This window comes from Abramis brama (assembly GCF_963993115.1).
Source record: "Abramis brama genome assembly, chromosome: 1".
In the NCBI taxonomy this organism is placed as follows: Eukaryota; Metazoa; Chordata; class Actinopteri; order Cypriniformes; family Leuciscidae; genus Abramis; species Abramis brama.
Window position 1 is genome coordinate 53,190,350 of NC_139963.1, and position 17,249 is coordinate 53,207,598.

Here is a 17,249-nt window from a genome sequence, read left to right on the forward strand (position 1 = left end):
GGTGTGAGAGAGTACATGTGCTTTGAGTGTAAGAAAACTTTTATTAGACAGAACTGTTTAAAACTGCATGAGAGAATTCACACTGGAGAAAAACCTTACAAGTGTTCACACTGTGACAAGAGATTCAGTCGATCAGAATATCTGAAAAGACATGAGAAAATCCACAGCAGAGAGAAACCACACAACCTTGTTTAAAACAACTTGCGATATCACTGATATCTAAATCCAGTGTTAGTTCAGTGTAATTGCCATGTATGCAGTATTTAGTTTGATCAAACTCTTCAGCTGTGTTTCCGTAACTCTTCATCTCATCTCTTTCTGCTGTGATCATGAAATACTGCAGTATGAGATGATGATGAACAGAAGACGACAAACCAGCCCGAGACTCACGGTTATCAAAGCAGTCACCACACACCAGCTATAGGTTGAGATGGAGTGATTTGACTGTGACTAACTTACACAGAAGAGATGTTGTTGCTCAGCATGTTGCAATTACACTGAACTAACACTGGATTTAGATCGCAATGTCGCATCTTTGAGTGATCAACTAGAAAAGAAAGCTTTTAAACAAGGTTAATATGAATCCATTTCAGTGTCAGTAGTGTATTTGTCCTAGTTTGCTTTATTCTTGCTGTTTTAAAAAGTGTGTGTGTTTCTGTTCTAAAATCTGTGTGCTTTAGATGGGTTTTTCATCTCCATGGAAGAGAAGAGCTGGTCTGATAGCGGACTAGGACTGTCACGATTACTTGTTTAAAGTCGAGTATTCGATTAAAAAAAATCCTTGATTGCAATTTACCCGCGTCGAGTAACTGGCAAAATACCAGAAGTGTAATACATGCTAGAATCCATGTACCGCATTATTTTACATATTTTCTAAGGCTATGTTCTATATTAAAAACATTTACAATCATAATATATTTTAGTGCTATTGTGAAATCACAAAGGCTGTGATTCAGTTAGATAAATATATTTGCTGTTTTTTTTTTTTTCCTCAGAGAAGTATTTACACTTTAATTATTTACATGCGTGCAGATTAGGCTACTTGTTAAAATGACCTCAGCTACGTTCACAGTAAACGCTGCTCCATGCAAACTCAGTCTCTGTGCTGTTTGTTTAGGTTTCCCATAACTTGCGTTTGGGAACGCAAAAAGTCGGACGTGGTTTGTGTTTTGCATAGTTGTTATCATTCATGTGTGTGGAGCGTCTTGGGATTCTCATGCTGTGAGTTTGGGTTGCTTAACGTTCATCTGGGAATGCAGTCTGTGCCATTTCACAAGATTTGTAAAATTTGTAACTCATTTGTAAATCTATGCAAACACAGGAGAATACATACATATGTTTCTAAATATACAAATTGTTGTTCATCACAAATTCAAAATTAAAGTTTAACCCCTCGCTCTGTGTTTGCATGTTTTGATGTGCACATGTTCTTTTTTAATAAATTACAGTGTAACGTAACGTCAGCGGGTGGATGAAGAAGACGAAGGTAGGCGAAGATACAAAATACTCAATATTTATTTCCATAGGCAGAATCCAAACAAAACTCGAAACAGTGTGCGTGCACAGAGTGCTAACAACACAAACAATAACCGACCAAGACATGGGTGAGAAGAGAACTTAAATACAGAGAAGATAATGACAAGACAACAGGTGAAGGAGATGATGAAGAGTGAACACAGGTGCTGAGGATGATGATGACGATATGCAGGTGAAGGTGATGAAGACGGAGGATTCTGGGAAGTGTAGTGCAGACACAGACGAGGAAGAAGGCGGTGAATGTGACATAAATCCCCCCTCCCGCTAGGCGCAACCCGCGCCGTAGATGGCAGAACCTGGGAGGGGGGATGGGCATCCTGGAGTCAGTGACCGGAGGGAGAACAGGGACAGGACAGTCAGGAGACTCCAGGTGGCGGAGCAGGCTGAGGAGGAGACCACGGCGGTGCAGGTTGAGCAGGGGGCCAGGGTGGAGAAGACCCCTCGGGCGGCCATGGCGGAGAAGACCCTTCAGTGGTGAAGAGGGCTTTGAGCTGGGCAACAAGGTTTGTTTCTAGTGGATAAAACGTACACGTTTGGTAAGGCTGATCAATAGTATTATTGATTGATTACATTAAATTAAATATCCCCAACTGAGAATTAAATTAAATTAAATGTCCCCAAAATATCCCCAACTGAGCAAGCCAACGGCAACAGTGGCAAGGAACCGAAAAACTTCATCAAGTGACCTAATGGTGACCTAAAACTCCATCAGGTGACCTAATGGAGAAAAAAAACCTTGGGAGAACCCAGGCTCAGTCGGGGGCCAGTTTCTCCTCTGGCGTTTATGAACTAGAGGCCGGATTTAACTGTAAGATTAAAAATATTATATGAATGCCTGGCTGAAGAGATGCATCTTTAATCTAGTTTTAAACTGGGAGAGCAAGTCTGAGCAACGAACAGTATCAGGAAGGCTATTCCAGAGTTTTGGAGCTAGATGTGAAAATGCTCTCCCTCCTTTGGTGGATCTGGATATCCTAGGTATGACCAAAAGCCTTGAATTTAGTGATCTTAAAGAGCGCAATGGATTATAGGGCAATAGAAGATCCGTTAAATAGACTGAAGCTAAGCCGTTTAAGGATTTATAAATCAGTAGCAATACCTTGTAATTAATACAGAACTTTATAGGTAACCAATGTAGTGATGATAAAATCGGTGTTATATGATCATATTTTCTTGATCTAGTAAGAACTTTAGCGGCTGCATTTTGGACTAACTGTAGCTTGTTTATTGAAGATGCAGGACAACCAGCTAATAAAGCATTACAGTAATCTAGTCTCAAGGTCATGAATGCATGAACTAACTTTTCTGCATCAGAAACTGATAGCATATTACGTAGCTTAGCAATGTTTCTAATTTGGAAAAAGGCTGGTTTTGTAACATGGAATATGATTTTCAAAAGACAGGTTGCAGTCTAGTATAACACCCAGGTCTTTTACTGTAGAGGATAAAGTAAAAAGACATCCTACTATGTTAAAGTTGTATTGTGTGAGGTTTTGTGGGCGGTTTTTTGAACTGATAAGTAGTACCTCTGTCTTGTCTGGATTTAATAAAAGAAAATTATGCATCATCTAATCTTTTATATCTTTTAACACACTCTGTCAATTTGGATAATTTAGCGTTTTCATCCGGCCGTGATGAAATATATATTTTAGTGTCATCATCATAAGAATGGAAACTAATACCATGTTTCCTTATAATATTTCCAAGTGGCAGCATATATATTGAGAATAATAGAGGGCCCAACACAGATCCCTGCGGCACTCCATAGTTTACTGAAGTTATGATCGATTTTTCTCCATTTAAATAGACAAAATGGTAGTGGTCAGATTTGAACCAGCTTAATGCTTGTCCTTGAACACCAGCATAATTTTGTAGTCGATCTAAGAGTATTGTGTGATCTATAGTATCGAACACTGCACTAAGATCAAGTAAAACTAGTATTGAGATACAGCCTTGGTCAGATGCTAAAAGTAAATCATTTGTGATTTTAACGAGTGCAGTTTCAGTGCTATGATGCGGCCTGAATCCAGACTGAAACTTTTCATAGATGTGATTTTCTTGCAAGAAAGAGCCCAGTTGAGCGGACACCACTTTTTCTAATATTTTAGATATAAATGGAAGATTTGAAATGGGTCTATAATTTGCTAGATTATGTGGATCGAATTGTGGTTTCTTAATGAGTGGTTTTATAACTGGCAGTTTAAATGTTCTTGGAACATGACCTAAAGATAAAGATGAGTTAATAATATTGAGGAGAGGCTCTTCCACTATAGGTAACACTTCTTTCAGTAGTTTAGTTGGTATAGGATCTAATAAACATGTTGTTGTTTTAGATAAAGTGATAAGTTTATTTAACTCTTTTTGTTCTATAGTTGTAAAGCACTGTAATTGTTCTTGCGGGGTGATAATTGAGGCTGAATTATAAGGCGCGATTGAAGATTGAACGTTTACAATTGTGGTTCTGATGCTTTCTATTTTCTCAGTGAAGAAGTTCATGAAATCATTACTACTAAACTGTAATGGGATATTTTGTTCAGGTGACATCTGTTTATTTGTTAGTCTAGCCACGGTGTTAAATAAGAACCTTGGATTGTTTTGGTTGTTTTCTATTAGTTTGCGGAGGTGCTCAGCCCTGGCCACTTTTAGGGCCTTTTTATAACGTGACACTGTCTTTCCACGTGATTCTAAATATCTCTAAATTAGTTTGTTTCCATTTATGCTCTAAATTACGGGTTTCTCTCTTTAGAACATGCGTAGTATTGTTGTACCATGGTGCTTTACTTTTCTCTCTGACCTTTTTTAATCTAATGGGTGCAACAATATCCAATGTTCTAGAGAGAATGGTGCTCATAGTGCTTGTTAGTTCCTCTAGTTCATCTGTTTGTTTGGGTTCAGGCAGCAGCTGAGACAGATCAGATAAGCAATTTGAGAAATTATCTGTGGTGGATGGAAGGATTGTTCTGCCTGGTTGATAACGCGGCGCCGCATTACATATTACAGGAGTACGTAATATGCAAGTTCCCAGCTAGAAATTTTTTGTTCTAAAAATGTTCTAAGAACATTAGCATGTATTGTTCTATAAATGTTTTCAGCGGCTAGTTTTATTTTTGTTCCCAGAATGTTCTTTTAAAAGTTTGGAGAACATTCTTTAAAAACATTATTAAAATGTTTAGTAGTAACATTCTTTTAACATTATTCTCTAACGTTATTAGAAAGTTTTCAGCGGCTAGTTTTATTTTTGTTCTTAGAATGTTCTTTTAAAAGTTTGGAGAACATTCTTTAAAAACATTATTAAAATGTTTAGTAGTAACATTCTTTTAACATTATTCTCTAACGTTCTTAGAAAGTTTTCAGTGGCTAGTTTTATTTTTGTTCTTAGAATGTTCTTTTAAAAGTTTGGAGAACATTCTTTAAAAACATTTTTAAAATGTTTAGCGATAACATTCTTATAACATTATTCTCTAACGTTCTTAGAAAGTTTTCAGCGGGTAGTTTTATTTTTGTTCCCAGAATGTTCTTTTAAAAGTTTGGAGAACATTCTTTAAAAACATTATTAAAATGTTTAGTAGTAACATTCTTTTAACATTATTCTCTAACGTTCTTAGAACGTTTTCAGCGGGTAGTTTTATTTTTGTTCCCAGAATTTTTTCTTTAAATGTTTGGAGAACATTTTCTAAAAACATTATTAAAATGTTTAGTAGTAACATTTTTATAACATTATTCTCTAACGTTCTTATAATGTTTTCAGCGGGTAGTTTTATTTTTGTTCCCAGAATGTTTTTTTAAATGTTTAGAGAACATTTTTTTAAAAACATTATTAAAATGTTTAGTAATAACATTCTTATAACATTATTCTCTAACGTTCTTATAATGTTGTAAGCAGATAGTTTTATTTTTGTTCCCAGAATGTTCTTTTAAATGTTCGGATAACATTATTTAAAAACATTATTCAAATGTTTAGGTGTAACATTCTTACAACATTATTCTCTAACGTTCTTAGAAAGTTTTCAGGGGGTGTTTTTATTTTTGTTCCCAAAATGTTCTCTTAAACATAAAAAATGCTTAGCTATAACATTGTTAAAACATACAATTTTATTAATCTCTAAAATAAAACAAAAATCTAACAGGATTATGAATGGCATCCACATAAATTATTAGAAGTTCTGCGTACAGTAGATGCCCAACATTACATGAAGAACTCAGTAAAGTCCAATGTGCAATCACACGTCTTGACTGCTGTTTGCTCAGAGCGCTCATCATCAGTCTTTGGTTGTCTTGGTTCTTGCAGAAAAAGAATAAAGTCATCTGCATTAATAGGTGTTCTACTGTTCTTCTCTTCTTGTTTTTCAGCTGCTATCCCAGTTAGCAGAATTGAGCTCCATTCTCTGTGTGCATGGTAGAGTTTTTCCTCATAGCCTATAAAAGAAGATCATGCAACAGTGTAAACAAAAATAATACAAATACATATTACATATTAAGATCACAAGCAATATTGACTTTGAAAACTTTCAAAATTAGCCAGCCTAATTATTAATCAGAAATTAATTAGATTAGTTTATTTAAAAGTATAAATATGATACCTTATGAGTATCTATTTTGTTTCTGTAATTTAAAACATATACTTAATCCATTATATACATGTTAATAACACAACTAGAGGCTAAATTATTTTAACAAACTACAAACTTGGCTTGAGAAGTGTGAACCTTGAACTCAGGTCACCTTGAGCACAGCTGCAGCATGTCACAGCACTGCCCACGATGCTTTTGCACTGCTCTGCTCACGAACAGCTCATTTTCATCAGTTATATTGTCTATGGATTGTTACATTTCTTACAGATTTCTGCTTGTTTTAAATCAGATACAGATAAAGTAGAACTGCATTTGAATGCATTGGCGATGGAACAATTTCTAGTGTGATTTAATCATACCTGTGTATCGTCTCTTTGCTATTAGCTAAGCTGTAAGTTTTAGTTACTTCAAAAGCAGAAAGAAATATGCTATAACTTCTGTTTCTACGCAGTTTCTTATTGAGAAATCACAGGACAGTGTTGACACTAACTTTCTGTGCTCCAGTAGGTTTCTGTGTGCGCACAATCTGCATGTTAAATGTGAGCTACTGTCTGTGCATATGAAAGCTTGTTTCCGCCATGGAATACAATTTTTAAAAAAGGTAATTGCGACTCACAATTCAAACTTTTTTTTCTCAGAAGTGCGATATATAAACTCGCAATTGGCTGTTTGAAAGTCAGAATCACAGGATAAATTAGTAAAACCTGAGAAAAAAAAGCAATTCTGGCTTTTTTTGTTTTTGCTGTCTTTTCTATATGAGGACATTAATGCACTTCATCAATACAGCCGCTCTTCAGCAGCATTTTAGCTTCATTTGAGAAAAACTATCATCATAAAACACAGAGAGACTCAAAGGTCTACACGGCAATCCGTCAAATAAAAGTTTGGTTTAACCTTTGAAGAAAGTTTTGCTTAAATCATTACATTTTAAATAATTGGTTATAGCAATTTAATTAAACCATTAAAATGGAATCAAGAAAACAAAACAAAAAAAAACTTTTGGGAGATGCGAGAGCGAAGTAGTCCAGTGATAATTAACAGGCAGCCATGGTTAATGCAATTTGCAAAGACCCGCCCCCTTTAGTTACTGTTGCTATGTCCAACAAGCCATGGCGCTCTCACGCCACACATCATGTTGTCACGCAATGAAAAATACATTGCGGATCAAAGAAAAAACGTTGAAACGTCTAAACGCCGAGACAAGACAGAGCAGGTTACTTTTGATATGAAACAAAGTCTCAACGTTTAATTTGTGTAATTTCTGTAGAAAAAAAATAATTTTTGTAAAATAGAAATGTAAAAAATAAATACCTGTCAATCAAACTCCCTCGAAGGGTGAATTCTGAGGGGAGTAAAAAAGACAGCTCACAATTCTGATATTTTCTTGCAATTGTGTGTTCCTGCCTCACAATTCTGAGAGAAAAAAAAACAAAAAAAACGGTAATTTTACTGATGGAAACAGACAGTAAAAAAGTGGACTTCAAAGATTTCTTATTCTGTAGCTCCCTGTGGGATTTTTTTGACAAGTCCATAAAAATGCATCCATCCATGATAAAAGTACTCCACATGGCTCTGGCAGGTTAATAAAGGCGAAAGGTGAAGCGAAGTGATGCGTTCGTGTAAGAAACATATCCATATTTTAGGGCTGGGAATCGATTAAAAAAAAGTAACTGATTATTTACACAATTTGCTGTAATTAAATGCAATTAATTGCATTTCCCCCAAGCTTGTAATCATCAATATTTAAACTTAGAATAACCTAATTAAACAACACAGGAAAAAAGGAACAGAAAATAGCCCTGTATTAAAATAATATTAAACATCAATATATCAATATATTATTATTTTTCAATAATCAATCAACATAATCAATTTAACAATTTATTATTATATTTTTTTTTTTTTACTAATTATCAAAATAAAACATAGTCCTACAAAGCTATTATTACAAGAGCATGTGATCAGAGCAGGTAATTTTACCATTGTTGCCAGCATGACTATACCAGCTCAGTAGGGCTATTTCACAGAAGTCTACTACTGAGAAAATTCACGTTATTTGACTTTGCTTTCCAGTGCATGATCGGTACATGATTGGAGCGTTTGGGCCGTTAACGACAGAGCAGAACACGCAGCGCAAACACGGAGCAGAACATTGAGCAAAGAGCTCAATGTTTGCTCAATGTTGTGTGTGTGTGTCAGTGCGCCGACACACACACACGGAATGGAGAGCGCGGCACGAAAAAGACCCGCTCATGAAAGCTGGGTGAGAATAAAACCTGATCGCCGAACACGGAGGGGCGGGACGGCACATTTTGCAGCCTTTTCCGCAACAGGAAGTCATTAAAACGAGGCAAAAAAAGTGCTGCGTTAATTGCGTTATTTTTTTTTAACTCGTTATGCATCTCAAATTAATCGCAAAGATTAACGTGTTAATTCCCCCAGCCCTACCATATTTATAACTTTATCGACTTAAATAACTAGCTTCCAGCAGACAGCCATATGCAAGTCAAATTACGCCCAAAGAGTTACAGAGTCAACGCATCGATACGCATACGCGCCTGCAAGGCTACGCATCGCTACACTTCGGCCGCCATTATGCATCTATGCGTAGCAAAATGTGTCGTCCCAGTTTTTGATACGCGACGCACCATTGTATGCAATACTATGCGTTGTTGGTGGGGGCAAAACTGCAAGTTGCTTGCGTCCGACGTGTAGACTATAAAAGCCTCTTGTCGATGTATGACGTAGGAGTAGCATAAGCTTTGACGGCTCTCGCGGTTCAAACAAACAGGGCTAGGTAATAAATTCAAGCTCCTCCCACATTTCTCTTTATATGATTCTCTTTAATGATAATTTTTCTAAAAATCTCTGTGGAAAGAAAGTCAGATATAAATCTGGGACAGATATAAATCAGGCACGAGGGAGAAAAAAAGAGATCATTTTTATTTTGGAGTGCATTGTGCCTTTAAAATTGACTACGGTTTTATAAAATGCAGTGGATACTTACTAGTGATGGACTTGTTTCTCTGTTGGTGCCTGTTCTGCTCCGTGAACATTGTTCCAATGCTTGATCTTAAGAAAATTTAAAAAGTGTGTTAATGTGTGTTAACAGACTATTGATCTGGGTGACATAGGACCATTTTTTATGTTTTCCTTAAGTGTTAGGCTATATAAATCTGGAGAACCCTTACTAACATTAACCATGGTTTTGCTACACTAACTAAATGGTAATAAATTATTGTAATCAATCCACCATAAAAACATTGTTTCTACACTTTACTATAATAAAAACCATGGTTAATTTAGCAAAGGACCCTGGGAACATGTCCTAAAAAGTTCTCTCGTTATTTACCGGTACTCCATGTTGTTCCAAAACTGTATGAATTTATTTTGTATAACCTTAATTAAGATATCTTGAGAAATGACTTCACTGTTTTGTTTTTTTCCATAAAATGGGTTCCAATGTTGTTTTATTCCCAACATTCTTGTGTTTCACAGAAGTAAGTCATACAGGTTTGAAAATAATTTCATTTTGAAAGGACATTTATGTTTGGGTCAGCTAGGCCCGTAAACTCATATCAAGAAGACAGGTAAAATATTGTCTGGAGGGTTTGGACCAGTGTGCCTTTGAGCAGAGTTTACATGTTCTGCCTCTATTTCACGTGTATTTTACTATGACAATACTCACCGCAAGATCGTGTGGCTGGATAATATTTATTCCCAAAATTCCTAGATAATGGGAAACACACACATACAGCAATATTATTAGCTATTTGTATTTACTTACTAAAAGAGACATTTGCAAAAGCTTGCAAAATTTTACTCACCAGCTCAAAAACATATTATGATGATGACTCATCATTTTGACAGTAGGCCGATATCCCGCGATCAACAATATTCAAAAGCCTAGTTTTCATAGTGTGGTTCGAGTTCCTCTCTGTATAAAGACACAATGTTCTCAGTTCACTCATTGTAAAGCTCCTTTTTTTATTTTTTTTTTATCAAAAACTAAGTTAGCTGACATTTACACATGCTTAGCCTGAAACATTGACATAATGTTGATATTGCTCTAGTCGCATTTAAAATTGGCTTCTCAATTTAACACACTATATTTTGATGTAGCAGAATGTATTTTTATATAAAATAAAGTTATTTACCTTCCGCAGATTGCAATATGTCCGTTACACGTACGTTGTTAAAATTCGTTGTCCATTTACATCCCGCAACTCGCTCAAAATAAAAATGTAACAGTACGATGCAAAATAATCCATGTTTTAAACAATGTAAAAGCCACAGAACCGAAGGAGGCTAGTACTGAAGATCCCGAGCAGCAGCAGCGCGCGCACACACACACACACACACACACATACACACACACACACACACACACTCTAACAGACGAATATTCAAACTTGACCAGTAAAAGGCGCGCATAGCTGCCATTGGCCAGATTCCTGGATGACAGTCTGAATAACCAATCATGCTCAAAACAACTCGAAGAGACAGCCAATAATGTGGTAACATTGCAATTACAGGAAAAGATGACATGTTTTAAAAGAAAGAATATGAAAAAAATGTGCACGTGCTATTTATTTAGTTGTATTTGTAAGCTGGCTGTTATATTTAATCAATTGGTTAAATGGTGTCTTCATTGCAGTGCATGATAAAAATAAAAAAACTTACAATAACATATAAATAATAATAATAAATAACATAAATAATATATACCATATATAACAAAATTATATTTACCACTGCTCTGCCAACAGCAGTTTAAAAGAGCAAACATATTATATATTAAACAGAGCAAACATTGCATATGTAGGCTATTCATATACAATTCTGTATACCTTACCTACATGAAAAAATAATGGATTGGTGTCATGGTGACATTAGAGTTACATTCATGTGACCCATAATGATCCTTTTGCACTTTAACAAAATATTGACCTTTCCTTTAGAAACACTCTTATGCCTAATAATGTCAACTTGCTTTTCACCCTGTGTGGCACTGTTACACAACCTGTTGGTTTAGGGTTAATCCTCTGTCCAACACAACACTTTGCTAACATTGGCATAATTCTATACAAGTTGCAACATATACCCCGGGTTTCACAGGCAAGGTTTAAGCCTGTAGTCCCAGACTAAAATGCACGTTTGAGCTGTTTTACCTGAAAGCAACTTGCACTGACAAATCTTAAAATATGTCAGTGCCATTGTTTTATCTCAAGATGCACACCAGTAATGTTTCTTTTTTCTTTTTTCTAAGGCACATTTTTAAAAGCTAATTAAATGCACTAAGGCCTAATTCTGGCTTAATCTAAACTCTGTGAAACCGGGTCTGGGTTAGAAATTAAGGGTTAAGGTTAACCATAACTCTAACCCTAACCCTTGTCTACAGACTTTTATTTAACAGCATGGATAGACTCCAAGGTGTTGACTGCAGTGGTTAGGCCTTTAGCGTTGATACAGGATGAATAACTTCTCACTGTGACAGTCTGTAATGTATTTTAGCAAAGAGTGTTTGTATGGATTGTCCCTAATTAAGCTAGAGCTATTGGTGCATTCAAGTCATGTCATAAAGATCGTATTTACAAGTTGAACGCCAACACAATGATGAGAATATGAGTAGGAAGCTCAGGATTTTCTTTAACCCCGATCTTGAAGAGTTAGGGGCGTGTCAGTGGGAAACATTGTGGGATACCACTATACTTAGGTATTCAGCAGTGACAATGAAATAAGCTAATGCCTGCACAAAATATGATAGCATTAATATATAACAGTATAATATGTGATGATAAAGTTTACAGTGGCTTCATTAATTTAAAACATTTAAAAAATTGTAAAACCTCATGAATACAAACTTCCCAGGAGGACTTAAACGCACCATATGTTCCATCGTGAACCCTGTTGGCCTGCTGTCAGACCAGCAAGCTCAATTTAACAATAATTGTGTAGTTTGATTGCTAAATGTTACATTTAAAATGTTCTAGTTTTGTTAACATGTCACATTACAAGAACGTTTTTTTAAAAACACTCATCATCTCAGGTCTCAGTGATATCCTCAAAACATTTTACGAACATTGTTTTGATAATGTTCCTCCTGTTATTATGGAACATTGTGCCAATGTTTTACTGAGAACATTATATAATCTGTTATCTCAACAACATCCTCAAAACATCCTCAAAATGTTGCAAGTAAAATGTTCTAATTGTGTTAACACATAACATTACAAGAACGTTTTATAAAGAACATTCAACATCTCATCTCTCAATGATATCCTCAAAACATTTTCCTAATGTGACAGAGAGAATGTTCTTCTTTTGTTATCATGAAACATTGGGACAATGTTATATTGAGATCATTGTACAACTTTAACTTTAGCAACATTCCCAAAATATGCTCAAAATGTTGCAAGTAGAATGTTCTTCTTTTGTTTTCACAAACATTGGGACAATGTTATATTGAGATCATTGTACAAACTTTAACTTTAGCAACATTCCCAAAATATGCTCAAAATGTTGCAAGTAGAATGTTCTTCTTTTGTTTTTACGAAACATTGGGACAATGTTATATTGAGATCATTGTACAAACTTTAACTTTAGCAACATTCCCAAAATATGCTCAAAATGTTGCAAGAAGAATGTTCTTCTTTTGTTATCATGAAACATTGGGACAATGTTATATTGAGATCATTGTACAAACTTTAACTTTAGCAACATTCCCAAAATATGCTCAAAATGTTGCAAGTAGAATGTTCTTCTTTTGTTTTCACGAAACATTGGGACAATGTTATTTTGAGATCATTGTACAAACTTTAACTTTAGCAACATTCCCAAAATATGCTCAAAATGTTGCAAGAAGAATGTTCTTCTTTTGTTTTTATGAAACATTGGGACAATGTTATATTGAGATCATTGTACAAACTTTAACTTTAGCAACATTCCCAAAATATGCTCAAAATGTTGCAAGAAGAATGTTCTTCTTTTGTTATCATGAGACATTGGGACAATGTTATATTGAGATCATTGTACAAACTTTAACTTTAGCAACATTCCCAAAATATGCTCAAAATGTTGCAAGTAGAATGTTCTTCTTTTGTTTTCACGACACATTGGGACAATGTTATTTTGAGATCATTGTACAAACTTTAACTTTAGCAACATTCCCAAAATATGCTCAAAATGTTGCAAGTAGAATGTTCTTCTTTTGTTTTCACGAAACATTGGGACAATGTTATTTTGAGATCATTGTACAAACTTTAACTTTAGCAACATTCCCAAAATATGCTCAAAATGTTGCAAGAAGAATGTTCTTCTTTTGTTTTCACGAAACATTGGGACAATGTTATATTGAGATCATTGTACAAACTTTAACTTTAGCAACATTCCCAAAATATGCTCAAAATGTTGCAAGAAGAATGTTCTTCTTTTGTTATCATGAGACATTGGGACAATGTTATATTGAGATCATTGTACAAACTTTAACTTTAGCAACATTCCCAAAATATGCTCAAAATGTTGCAAGTAGAATGTTCTTCTTTTGTTTTCACGACACATTGGGACAATGTTATTTTGAGATCATTGTACAAACTTTAACTTTAGCAACATTCCCAAAATATGCTCAAAATGTTGCAAGAAGAATGTTCTTCTTTTGTTTTTATGAAACATTGGGACAATGTTATATTGAGATCATTGTACAAACTTTAACTTTAGCAACATTCCCAAAATATTCTCAAAATGTTGCAAATAAAAAGTTATAATTTTGTTAACTCGTCACATTAAAAGAACGTTTTATAAAGAACAATAAACATCTCATCTCTCAATGATATCCTCAAAACATTTTCCTAACGTGACAGAGAGAACATTCTTCATTTGTTATAATGAAACATTGGGACAATGTTATTTTGAGATCATTGTATAAACTTTAACTTTAACAACATTCCCAAAATATGCTCAAAATGTTGCAAGTAAAATGTTTTAATTTAGTTAACTTGTCACATTAAAAGAACGTTTTATAAAGAACAATAAACATCTCATTTCTCAATGATATCCTCAAAACATTTTCCTAATGTGACAGAAAGAACGTTCTTCTTTTGTTATGATGAAACATTAAGACAACGTTATTTTGAGATCATTGTACAAACTTTAACTTTAACAACATTCCCAAAATATTCTCAAAATGTTGCAAATAAAATGTTATAATTTTGTTAACTCGTAACATTAGAAGAACGTTTTATAAAGAACATTAAACATCTCATCTCTCAATGATATCCTCAAAACATTTTCCTAACGTGACAGAGAGAACGTTTTTCTTTTGTTATAATGAAACATAGGGACAATGATATTTTGAGATCATAGTACAACTTGTTACTTCAGAAACATTCCCAAAACATCTTTTGAATGTTGCAGTTAAAATGTTATATCTTAGTTTTCATATAACGTTATAGGAACATTTTTTAAAATGAGAAAACATCCTTAAAATGTTCGGTAAACATTACATTCAAATGTTTTCTTTAGAACATTAACCAAACTTGTAGGGAATGTTAGCGAAAGTTCTGAGAACGTTCCCTGCTAGCTGGGTTACCATGTAATGGTCAGTGACATCATCACTTTGTGGAATGATATCTATATCGGTTGGATCGGTTCCATATGATATAATTAAATCGAGTGTATGATTAAGACGATGAGTTGGTCCGGTGACGTTTTGCTTGACCCCAAAGGAGTTTAATAAATCTGTAAACGCAGCCCCTAACGCATCATTTGAATTATCTACGTGTATGTTAAAATCTCCAACAATTAATGCTTTATCGACGTTGACCAATAGATCTGAGAGAAAATCTGCAAACTCTTTTAGGAAATCAGCGTAAGGCCCTGGCGGTCTATATACCGTAGCCAAGGCTAGAGATAATAGGGATTTTTTTCTTACATCTGAGAGCGTAACATTTAGTACAAGTACTTCAAACTAATTAAACTTGTCACCTGTTTTCTGAGTAACATTAAGAATATCTCTGTAGATTGTTGCAACACCGCCGCCATGACCAATCAGACGGGGCTCATGCTTATAACAGTATCCTGGTGGTTTAAGCCAGGTTTCAGTAAGGCAAAGTACATCGATGCTATTATCTGTGACTATTTCATTTACAATAACTGTGAGTGATCTAATGTTTAGAAGACCTAGCTTTAAAAATTGTTTTTGTTCACTAATAGCGAGATTTTCTGTTTTAATAACAATTAGATTTTTCCTAGATCCTGCAGTGGATTTATTATTTGATCTCACTAAACGAGGAATAGACACAGTTTCTATGTAATGTTCTACACTAGTATTTACAGTATATCAATTAAATTGGTGCAGCAGAGACTGTGATTTGGACTTTTGGTTACTAGTCAAACGGTGTTTAACATCTTGGAGATGTTATCCAACAGAAGATCCGCTCCGATTCTACTTGGGTGTAAGCCATCAGCGTGGAAGAGCCTAGGACACTCCGAAAACAGATTCCAATTATTTACAAAGAGCAGTTTCTGCTCATTGCACCATGACATTAACCATTCATTTAGCGCAAATAATCTACTAAACTTTTCATGCCCTTGTCGGTATGTGGGAAGCGGGCCAGACACAATGATCGTTGTTTCAGGCGATGTGCTGCATACCGTCTCGATCAGGCTCCTGAAGTCTTTCTTCAGGACCTCTGTCTGTCGCAGCCTGATATCGTTCACTCCCGAGTGCAGCACGACAGCTCTGGCGCGCTCGTCACCGTTCAAGATCTCGGGTACCCGCACAGCGATATCGAAAACACAAGCACCAGGAAAGCAGTGACTGTGCCGGACGATGGAATCGCCGATGATGACAGCATCGTGTTCCGTTTCGCGAAGAGGGGAGAAGCGGCTCTGGGTGGATATCTCGAAAACCGGGAGGGGTGGATAGATTCTTGCCCTGGTCCTGGCTCGCGTCTTCCGCTGCGGAACCATCCAGGCTTCGTGGTGGCGTGTCGGAGCCGGAGTGAACGAAACCATGGCTGATCGTGACCTGGGCGGTTGGGACCAATGCTGAGAAACGCACGGAGTAAACGAGGCCGGGGTCATCAGGTTACTAACGTTAATCACTGATTTGTGTGCATCGGCGCGTGATCTTTCAAGAGCTAAACGCCGGTCTCTCAGCTCGGCTTGTCTCTCTAAAAGGTCACGGATCTGCTTCTCTACAGCTTCCAGCTCAGACTGCACCGCGTGCAGCTCGAATGTGTCCTCACCTGCACCAAAAGGTAGGCAACATACATGTGATATATTCACCATTTTAACAGATGGACAGTAAGTTAGCAACGACGCTACCAGTGATGCTATCAATATTAATACTAATTTATGACTAAAGTCTTGGATATAATCCGTCTTTTTAGTGCTACGGGTGTAATGTAGACGCACGATAGGCGAGAAAATTTTCATTTGTTAGTGAGTGTAAAGAAGACGCGCTCAGCTGTGACCCACAGGTGAAAACCGGTGTTGGGTCACAAATCGGCTTGAGACGCGTCTTTTACTGGCCCCTAAGTTAATAACTAATGATTGTTGCGATTGAAGTGAATCAATCAAAACTAACTTTAGCTGGAATATAACTTTTCTGTTACTGTAAGCCTGTTACTTTAATTTCCTATTATCACTGTAATTGTGCGTTCACACCGGACGCGAATAGCGTGTCAAATTCGCGCCTGCCGTGTCTAGTTATACGCTTGACCACTTTGGGCCCTATCTTTCACCCAGCGCAATTGACTTTGTACACCGACGCATGTATCATTCCTATTTTGCACCCGCGCAAAGCGGACTTTTCCCTCCACAGACGCTCGTCGGTTAACTAAGAAATACACTTGCGCTCCCCGGGGCGGTTCAGCGCAAAGAGGAGGCGTGTTCCGGCGCAAATGTTCCCTCATGCCTTTTTTACAGGTTTAGAAAACAATTCAGCCACTGACCAAAAAAAAAACAGTTTAAAGTCAGCTGAGAATATTTGTTTTTTATAAAAATTATTTAATTTAAAAGAAGGGAATTTAAGATCGGTATGTCTGTATGCCTGTGGGACTGAGTATTCACTGAGTTACAGTTCATTTTCGGATGCGTTTCAGAATGGACTTCACTGACAGAGAGAAGGCAGAACTCGCA

General features: G+C 36.0%; 1 protein-coding gene across 1 annotated transcript; it reads right to left on the minus strand.

The window, feature by feature from the left end:
* Nucleotides 1-5,537: 5,537 nt before the first annotated feature.
* Nucleotides 5,538-17,138, minus strand: LOC311087843 (uncharacterized protein). Its single transcript, XM_084121313.1, has 6 exons — nt 10,265-17,138; nt 9,935-10,044; nt 9,796-9,836; nt 9,115-9,179; nt 7,419-7,520; nt 5,538-5,952 (listed from the first exon to the last, which is right to left on the minus strand). The coding sequence occupies exon 1, from the start codon at nt 16,542-16,544 to the stop codon at nt 15,495-15,497; it is 1,050 nt and encodes a 349-aa protein (XP_083977439.1). The 5' UTR covers nt 16,545-17,138; the 3' UTR covers nt 5,538-5,952; nt 7,419-7,520; nt 9,115-9,179; nt 9,796-9,836; nt 9,935-10,044; nt 10,265-15,494.
* Between the last annotated feature and the right edge of the window lie 111 nt (nt 17,139-17,249).

What these genes read in the sequence shown, in the direction of transcription:
- LOC311087843 (XM_084121313.1), bottom strand. Translation starts at nt 16,544, where the DNA reads ATGAAAATTTTCTCGCCTATCGTGCGTCTACATTACACCCGTAGCACT.